The 9,805-nt window shown below is 51.5% G+C and overlaps 1 protein-coding gene across 4 annotated transcripts in view; it reads right to left on the bottom strand.

Moving 5' to 3' along the window:
* Positions 1–4,564, bottom strand: part of SMURF1 (SMAD specific E3 ubiquitin protein ligase 1) — a 46,999-nt gene extending 42,435 nt beyond the window's left edge. For all 4 annotated transcript variants that reach the window (XM_061992533.1, XM_061992532.1, XM_061992531.1 and 1 more), the window contains exon 1: positions 4,291–4,564. In XM_061992533.1, coding sequence (XP_061848517.1) covers positions 4,291–4,345 — 55 coding nt within the window. In that variant the 5' untranslated portion in view covers positions 4,346–4,564. The remainder of the gene's footprint in view (positions 1–4,290) is intronic.
* Positions 4,565–9,805: the final 5,241 nt, after the last annotated feature.

The following is a 9,805-nucleotide window of genomic DNA, read 5'->3' on the forward strand; positions in this document are numbered from 1 at the left end:
GCCTGTCACCTGTAATCTTCCTAATGTACACCCATAAAACTACAGACAGCTGATGAAGTATTTATGACATCTGATATAGAGATGCCTATGCAGACAGTCATTGTTTCTGAATGTGGGATGTAAAACTGTCCAAGTCACCAATATCCATGTTGCTGTTGATTGGTCAGTTAACTTTGCTGCGTTGATCAAGACATCAGTCGTGAAAGGGATCCAAAACATAGTGGCACTTGTGACACATCTTAACCTCCGTCTTTATGACAATCCCATGTGAACATTGCTCTTAAGGTACTGTAATATCTTATTCTCTACTTGAAGTCATTGTTTTCTTGTCTGTATTCCTTAAATTACAAATGCATATCTGCAAAAAGACCTGAAGCCACCCGTTTACCAGCTAACTGGTCAGGTTTTGTGGATGTGACTTCCCTAAACTTTGCCGACTACAGTGAACTGAAAGTGGCATTCAGGACACTCGTCTGCATCATCTCTTTTCTTTGCCACTGCTGAACACCATCACCTTTCCTACAGGAATCAAACTTGTCACTTACAAATCCTCCCACCTCACAGAAACCGCCTGCTTCCCCATCATCTTCCTCACTCCTCAATGCTTCCAACACGCACTTTCCTCCCCCTCCCACCCAAGAGGGCTCTCGCCTGCATCCAAAACCACCTCCCCCAGCCCAGCACCTTCCCAGCCCAGGTCTCCCAAGGCAGAAGGCATTTTTACTCTTCCAAGTACACGAGCCTTGTTAAGTGAGATGTTTGGAGACACCTATTTGTATTCTCCTGTTACATCAACTCCTGCTTTTCTGTTAAAGAAATTGGTTTTGCCATCAGCCCTCGACATAGCCATCTGATCTCATACACAAGATCTTGCCCCATTCCTGCTCCATCTGTGAAGGGATCCATAAAGTTTCAACTAATGCCTTTTCCTTCTCAATCTTTTCTCAGTTCCACAACGGTACCAGAAACCTGGCAGCTTCTAACACCTCAGCTGAGACACTGCTGAAAAAGCCAGTACTGGTGAAGGCAGAACACAACTTGCAGTTATTTTTGGAAGAAAAGTTGTATGGTTAGTCCACTTCTTCACAGTCTTTCCAATTCCATCTGCAACCTCCACCTGTGAGCTATGTGAACAGGGACATCTCTGATCCCCAGCACAATGAGACTGCAGTTTTCACTGGGTGATGGAACACTATGAGCAAGACACGTGTAAGCCTTGGAGATGATGAACCCTTTGGAACCTCCCCAGAAAGCAGCGACTGCAGCAGCAAAGAAAGGTTTCAGAGAAGCACATCAATAAAAACGACCCATGCTGAATCAATGTCCCCTGTCCTTCCTCACCCAGCAGAACCAGAGCTGGCTCTTTGAGTGTCTGCACTCATAAGATCACTTTATTACTCACATCCCTGGTTTGGTAATTCTGCCACCATTGCCCTACCCTGATGACAATACGGATACAGAGAGGGCATGGACTTAACAATAAGTTTCACTTTACTTTGCCTAGAACTGCTCCAAGCAGTTCAGGAGACGAGGACATGAATATTCCTGGCTCTACACCACCATCAGCAGGAAAGGAAATAAGAGGGATGGGCTTTTGAACAAACTGAGATACAACACAAGATTAGTGTGTTCCAGATCTGAAGTCATTTGAACCTGCCATCCAGCTCACTTGCTGCTGTTTGGGTTTTTAGTATTTCTAAGCAGGATGCATTATTTCCCATTTTACCTCATTATGATTTGTATAGGGATAGGACTGATACCATCCCATACAAGCTGGAAGAGAGATTCTGATAATCATCGAAGGACCCAGAGTTTTTAGATACAACCACATAAAAAAATCCCAACACGCTGCTAATACAAATACCTATCCAATATACAAGGGGAAAAAAAGCCTTTAAAAAATGCATGAAAGGTTCTATCAGCGTTCACTTCCCATTTATAAAGTGACTCTCCTCAGAGGCATCCTCACCCTGAGTGGTATTTACACAGCTATTTTCAATAGTGCAACACCTAAATGGCTTCTAATCACGGGAAACACAATGCAGGCTGTAAATCATAACAGAAGAGGCCCTCTGTCTTGATTTAAATCTGCTCAAATCTCCCAGCAGCAAAAGAGATGAGAAAACAAAAGCCACGCTAGCTACAGCTATCTGAAACAGGTAAGTCAGCACAGTAGTCCCCAGTGCAGCCAAGAGTGCAGCACTGCCTAATAATTCTAAAGCTAAACCTCTTCCAAAGCAATTTATTTCTTGATTAAATACAGCAATTTTTGTCACACCACCCAGGTTTCCTGCCTGTAAAAACAGAAGATGTGTTTGAACAAGCAGGAAACTTCTTCAATACAGTTAAAAAAGGAGAGTTTAAAAAAACATAACCCATGAAGTTGCTCAACACACTGAAACTTCAGTCCCTTCCAGAAAACGTTCTCGGCTAGGAGAGAAGACAAGTGGACGCTGAAAGTGAAAAAAGCACTTTGATGCAGCACTCATCCTTTAAAACAAAAACAGCTTGTCCCCGTTATCTAAACGGCATCCTCCAGCTCAGGGGAAAGGCTGTGACCATGGCCTAAGTTACTTAACTTTCAACATTTTTATTGACTGGCTTGCATTTTATGACCAAGTTGACATTTTGTATCCATTACCACAAAACTGATTTCAGATCAAACATTACCCATACAACCTAAAAATATTTTCAGCCTTCTCACGTTCCAGAAAAGGATTTTCAGATTTACATTATCCTCACAAACTTTGGTCTTCCAAAGCACAAGCAGTGCAGAAGCAAAGGAAAAAAAAGGATTAAAAGAAGACCAGGATTTCTTTTGAAGGGTTGCTTCTGATTGATTGCATTACACACCAGAAGCAAGTTAACCTGTAACTGAAGTTTAACTAGCCCCATTTTCTCATTATTTGACAATGTTTTATGCAGCCACAGAAACTGGTCTGTATAAGGTCAGTGCCAGTGACCCGGAGTAGCATGGTGGCTTCTTCAGCCAGAGGATCTCCAAGCATCTACCTGTTGCCTTTGGAAGGCTGGATTGGAAATTATTTATAAATAATTCACACAGCAGCCTCAAGAAGCAGAAACGTGTCTCTTCCCATTAAAGAAGCAGTCTCGGCATTGACCAGAGCAGCTTCCAGAAGACTTAATCCAGATCTTTGAGGGCACACATAAATTGGCTTATCCATATGTGTGCACCCTAGTGAAGAGGCAGGACACACACTGCCTTTAGTGTCACCTCTCTCTGTGGGAAGGTACTTGAAAAGTTGAATGCAGGATTTGCCAGGCGAGATCAAATTGTAAGGAAGGAGGAAAAACACTCCAATCAATCCACTAAAAAAAACCTAAAAGCAACTCAACACATGTTTTCGCATTAGTAACTGAGTTCTCCTCATCAGCTTATGGGACGCTTGGGGGGGTTATCAACAAAAGTGAAGCAAGGCAAATTAGGAAAGCCTTTGCTGGAAGCCACTCTGCAGCAGAGGTGGCCCTGGAAACCCCGGGGAAGATTGCAGAAGAGCGCCCAGGAAGAGGCAGGGTGGCCTGGCCTGTTAGAGGAGTGTCTGTGTATATAGGGGTTGTATTACACAGGGACCTCTCACCACTGGGAAGCTGCAGAAGAAACCCCAGGAAGGAGCAAGGTACTCTGGGTTGCTGGGAGGGGGAAACCACAATGATCACCCCACCATGGGGAAGGTGCACAATAGATCCCAGGAAGGAGCAGGGTATGGGTACCTCGGTTTGTTAGGCGGGTGTCCCTGTGGCAGCCCATCCCAGGGAAGATGCTGAACAGACCCCCACGAAGGGGAAGGATACCGGGGGAGGGGAGCTGTCACAGGGATCCCCCGATGGGGGAAAGTACAGAAGAGACCTCAGAAAGAAGCCAGGGTACCTTGGCCTGCTGTAAGGCGAGGCAAGAGACAGGCACAATCCTCTCTCTCCCTCGAAAGAAAAGACCCCTGCAAAACCATTGTCAGACCAAGAGCAGCCGGCGGAGTCCTCACCGGCGGGGGAGGGGATCGCGGAGGAAAAACAATTACATATAAATAAATAAGAATTAAAAGAAGCACCGCCGGGCCACGGAGCTGGAAACAGGACTGAAAAAACGGCGGATAAAAGTTAAGCGACGATCCGAGCTCGGCTCCCCCCACCTCGACCTCCTTGGGTCCGGTCTCCCCTCCCCTCGCGCCGCCAGGCCGGGGAGGGGGCGGCCTGGCGGCGTGAGCGGAGGGGAGACCGGGCCCCAGGAGATGTCGGACACACACACACGTATGGTCGCCGCCGCCCCGTTACCTGTGAGGCGGATCTTGATGCTGGAACCGTTCCGGCGGGTACCGGGATTCGACATCGCGCCCAGGCGGCGGCGGCGGTGGTGGTGGTGGCGGTGGTGGTGGCGGCGGCGGCGCCAAGATCAACCGACGGCCCCACGCAACCCCGCCATAAGGGCCCGTCCGCTCGTCGCGATACCGTCGATCTCCGGCTTACTCCGCCCCGTAACTCGCCTCAGACCCCGGTACGGTCGCCACCGCCAACGGCGCCGCCGCGCGCGCGCGCCCGCCCGGCCCGGCCTCGGCCGCGGAGACCGCGCTGGCCCCGCCCCCGGCCCCGCCCCCGGCCCGCGGGCGGCTGTGACGTCACCGCGCGGCGGCGGCGCGGCCGCGAGACGCCATGATGGGAAGGTCGGGCGGTGGGCGGGGCCCCGCGAGGGAGCGGCAGCGCCCCCTAGCGGCGAGCGGCGGGATGGGGGCGTAGGGGGTGTAGGATAGAGCGGGGAGAGGGCTGTCGGGGATTGCTGGGTGTATAGGGGGTATAGAGGTGCACAGGGGATGCGGGGAGGTGGGATGGAGGGGGCATAGGGGTGTATAGGCAGTGTGGTGGGTGGGATGGAGGAGGTAAGCGGCTATAGGGTGGGATGCACGGTGTATGGGGATGTATGGGGGGCTGAGGTGGGATGCAGGGTGTATAGGGATGTATGGGGGGCTGAAGTGGGATGCAGGGTGTATAGGGATGTATGGGGGGCTATAGGGTGGGATGCAGGGTGTATGGGGATGTATGGGGGGCTATAGGGTGGGATGCAGGGTGTATAGGGATGTATGGGGGGGCTATAGGGTGGGATGCAGGGTGTATAGGGATGTATGGGGGGCTATAGGATGGGATGCACGGTGTATGGGGATGTATGGGGGGCTATAGGGTGGGATGCAGGGTGTATGGGGATGTATGGGGGGCTGAGGTGGGATGCAGGGTGTATAGGGATGTATGGGGGGCTGAGGTGGGATGCAGGGTGTATAGGGATGTATGGGGGGCTGAGGTGGGATGCAGGGTGTATAGGGATGTATGGGGGGCTGTAGGGTGGGATGCAGGGTGTATGGGGATGTATGGGGGGCTGAGGTGGGATGCAGGGTGTACAGGGATGTATGGGGGGCTGTAGGGTGGGATGCAGGGTGTATAGGGATGTATGGGGGGCTATAGGGTGGGATGCAGGGTGTATAGGGATGTATGGGGGGCTATAGGATGGGATGCAGGGTGTATGGGGATGTATGGGGGGCTGAGGTGGGATGCAGGGTGTATAGGGATGTATGGGGGGCTGAGGTGGGATGCAGGGTGTATAGGGATGTATGGGGGGCTGAGGTGGGATGCAGGGTGTATGGGGATGTATGGGGGGCTGAGGTGGGATGCAGGATGTATGGGGATGTATGGGGGGCTGAGGTGGGATGCAGGGTGTATAGGGATGTATGGGGGGCTGAGGTGGGATGCAGGGTGTATAGGGATGTATGGGGGCTATAGGGTGGGATGCAGGGTGTATAGGGATGTATGGGGGGCTGAGGTGGGATGCAGGGTGTATAGGGAAGTGTAGGATGGCAGGGCTGTGGTGGTGTATAGAAGGATCTGGAGTGGGTTGGGGAGTGTATAGGAGTGTCTGGGGTGACATGGAGGGTGTATAGGGGCACAGGAGATGGTGTGGAGGGTGTCTAGGGGTGTGTAGAGCAGCACAGAGCGTGTATAGGGCTGTCTGGGGTGGCATTGAGGGTTCCCAGGGGTGCATGGAGGTGAGGGGAAGGGCACGAAGAGGGAACAGGGGTTCTCAGAGGTGATGTGGGGTGGCATGAAGGGTGTGTGGGGGTGCACAAGGGTGGTGTGAAGTGTATATAGGGGTACATGGGGGTGAGGCAGGGTGGTATCAGGGTGGCATGGAAGGTGAATGGGAGTGTATGGGGTGACATGACATATAGGCTGATATGCAGGTTGGCAGAGGACTGGCATGGAGGGTGTATGGAGGTGACGTGCAGCACGCAGGACAGCATGGAGGGTGCCTGGGAGTGGCACTGAAGGTCACATTGGGTGACACGGCTGCAGCTGTTGAATGTGTGTGTGTGCCAATCATGGGAGGTCTGGGAGCAATGCCCACAGCTCTGGGCAGCTGGGACCACCAGCCCAGCCCCCAGGACGCACCCTGAACGGTCCCCACATCCCCCACCTTGCAGCCCAACAGCCACTGTCTTCAAGTGCTCCTGCCCACCAGCGCCACCATGCCCCATCTCTCTGTGCTTGTGACCAAAACTCAAACTAATGATTTAAGAACTGCCAAAAAACTCCCCAAAGCATCCCAAAAAATGGGAAAGAAAACCCCTAAATCCTGAACTTCTCCACGGGCATGAGCATCCTCCTGGCTCCCTGTAGGGAGGCAAATGTCGGGGCCAGCCTTGCTTCACGCCAAGGGGCTGAGGCTGGGCTGTCTGCTCTGGCAAGTGCTGAGAGGCCTCGTGGCCCAGCATGAGCAGTTAAGTGCTTGGCTTTTATTTCCTTGCTCTACCCACCCCTTCCCAGGGGCAAAAGAAGGAAAAAGCCTTTCCCCATAAATTCCAGGGAGAAAGCGAAACGGCAATGGGTAAGGGGAGAAAGCCTTAAAGATTTACAGCCAAGCATCAGGTGTGGCAGCAGACTTGGAAGCTCAGGCAGTGCTTTTCACCACCCAAATTCCTCTTCTAAATCCCCCCTTCCCAGCCTTCCCCTGCCCTGCAGCCCTAGCCTGGCTTGGTCCCCACATCAAGATGCTGCCTGCCCCAGGCAGACTCCTGGCTCCTGCCCAAAGCCCTCTCTCCCACCTCCCACTAACCATCAGTTTTCAGCTCTCAAACTGACTCCTGCAGGCTCTGGGTAAGCAGCCTCAAGGACAGCCACAGAAACCCCCTTCTACCCACTCCTGCAAGTCCTGACGTGGGTAATGGGCCTGCACGGTGCTGGGGAGGCTGCAGGGTGCACCCATGGTGGTAGAAAATGAAGAATTAAGTATAAAAGTGCTTTAGAAGAGCCTCTGCTTCATAAATATAAATTAATTGGATCCTAATTCAGGGCTAACAGGCCACCATGGGCACTGGCAGAACCTTTCCTAGCTCTCCAGCAAATATAGCTGTCGCTGTGCTCCTCTGGGGCAAGGACACAGGATGCTTTAAATAGAAGAACTACTCTTTTCTGTGCATCTCAAGAGTGAGGTTGAGCTTCCTTGGGGAAGCATCAGAGCAGCATCTCACCCTCCCTGGTCCCCACCAGTTGCCTCATCCCATCCCAGCATCAGGAGTGGATGGCTCCAACCCCCCAGAGCACTGAAGCCCAACTTGCCACAGTGGCTGCTGTGTGTGCCCTGGGCAGGGGAGCTGGGAATGACAGTGATCAGAGGAGAGCAGCTCCAATAAACCAGGCAAGCAGATGCCTGTGGGTCGCTCACGTGCCCACACTGCAGCAGCCTCCTCGGTGGGCCAGGCCCTGCTCCTGCTTCTCTGGCTGCTGTGAGATAACAGCAGCTGTGCCACCCCAAACCCCTCCTCTACTTTGCTTGCCCAGTGGCAGAGAACAGCAGGCACATAATGATACTCTTAAGAGAAGGGGGAGGATTTTCTCTCCATCAAGCTCAGAGCTACAGGGACACTGTTTTATTACAGCTTAAGGACACAACAGGGCAAGTGAGCAGCTTCCCAGGTCCCAGGGCTCTGTATAACACCACCTACCACAGGCTCACCTCCAGCACATGCAGGAAAGAAGCAAAAAAGTCAAATAACTCTGCCCTTTCTCTTCTTCATTTGCTTTAAGTCAGCAGAGCATCAGCAAACAGCAACCCTGCTGCCAAAGCACCTGTAAGGGACAGTCCTGCCTGAGTGTGGGCAAAGCCACATGAGGAGTGCTGAGCTGGACCTCAGTCCCAAGTGAGGGTGGCTGTGCAGCCCCAGCTCCGCTCTGCATCTCCATTTACACTGAGGAAGCACCTGCCTCACATTCATTGTACCTGGTGAAATCCAACCCTTTCCAGACACAGCCTCAGCCTTGTCAGCAATGAGTATACACAGCCCCAAGCCTTCTCTGTTAACCCATGGGCACAGCCAAAGGATTTTCACAGGCACTTGTTTTACCAGCCATTGCTTTAGCACAGCTTGAAGTACATAGTCTCAGATCCAAGAGATAAAACCCAAGAAGCACTCTGCCATTCATCAGTTCCAGCATTTTAGTATCAAATAAATGACACCCAGTTCTGGGACAGATGATGGAGGCTGCACACCACCTTGCAGGGCACAGAGCACAATCAGCCTTTAGCTATCAGCTTCCTCATTCCAATTGGCCTGAGGAGAGATACATAAATTCTCTGATGAACAGACATAGGGTAGATAAAGAGGTTCTGCTTCCTGGAGAGAAGATTTTCCCTTCAGATTAAGGTACCTGTCACCCACTGCATCTGAGGAAGCAAAGCCCTGAATTGAGCCTGGTTCATTTTGAAGAGCCCAATCCTCCAGAGCAGGGAGGAGAGAGTTGCCACTCCTCTCTTCCATGGAGCAAAGTCCTTGAGATCCCTTCAGTTCACAGGGGTCGAAGCTATGTACACACAATCCCCCACAATCCATCAGACTACAAGGATGGAACAGCATCCAGCAGCCTGTTGTGAACCTGCAGCACAACATTTGTTCAATGCACAAGACAGAATAGCACATATAGCTGTAGGGATGGATCCAGGGCACCAGAGCTTGCTGCAAGCTAGACTTAAGAGCCACATCAATTCTGTCCTCACTTTCTGCTCAGCCTACAGCTAGAGACAAAAGTTGGAGGGCTTAGAGAAGAAGCACTCCTCTCAGTAAGGGGCAGTGACATGCAACAGAAACCTGAAATACAGGCCTTCAATATTAAAGGGCAGCTCTAGGCACATCAATGGGCTCCAGGCCAGGGGAGAGCATCTGGGAAGCTGCAGTGGGAGGCAAATTGCTCCCAGTGCAAAAGCTGCCTCAGGCACAGTGTTACTGCCACAGGACCAGCATCTACTCCTGGCTGCACAGAGTCAACAGTGACCCACCTCCTGACCCATTTCTGTCAGAAGCATCTCCTCTCACATAGAGGTAGTTTTGCCTGCCAAAGGGCGAGCCACCTCTTGAATAGCTTTAGAGCTGCTTCAGCCACAAGCCAAGTCTAGAAATTTCAGCAGAAGTGCTGAGACCCAGCTGGATTTGGTGGTAACACCCTGAACTCCAGCAGCTTAATACAGTCAACAGAAAGAATTCCTGCCTGTGCTTCCCACCCAGAAAACACGCACAGCAGCTCCAGCACATTTCTGCAGGGCCTTAAGACACTATGAAAGATACAGTTTGCAACAGCAGCTTATAAGCAAAAAACAAAAAGAATCAAAAGCAAGAAGTACAAAGCCAGAGTGCATTTTATTGACAAGTTTCAGAAGTAAAAAGACTCGGAATCTTTGCTCATCTTGGTTTGGATGTCTGAGCTCTACAGCAAGACAGCTCCACCAATGAGCTCAGACCTGTTTCATGCTTCATCT

This window comes from Colius striatus, chromosome 3, assembly GCF_028858725.1.
Source record: "Colius striatus isolate bColStr4 chromosome 3, bColStr4.1.hap1, whole genome shotgun sequence".
Classification (NCBI taxonomy): domain Eukaryota; kingdom Metazoa; phylum Chordata; class Aves; order Coliiformes; family Coliidae; genus Colius; species Colius striatus.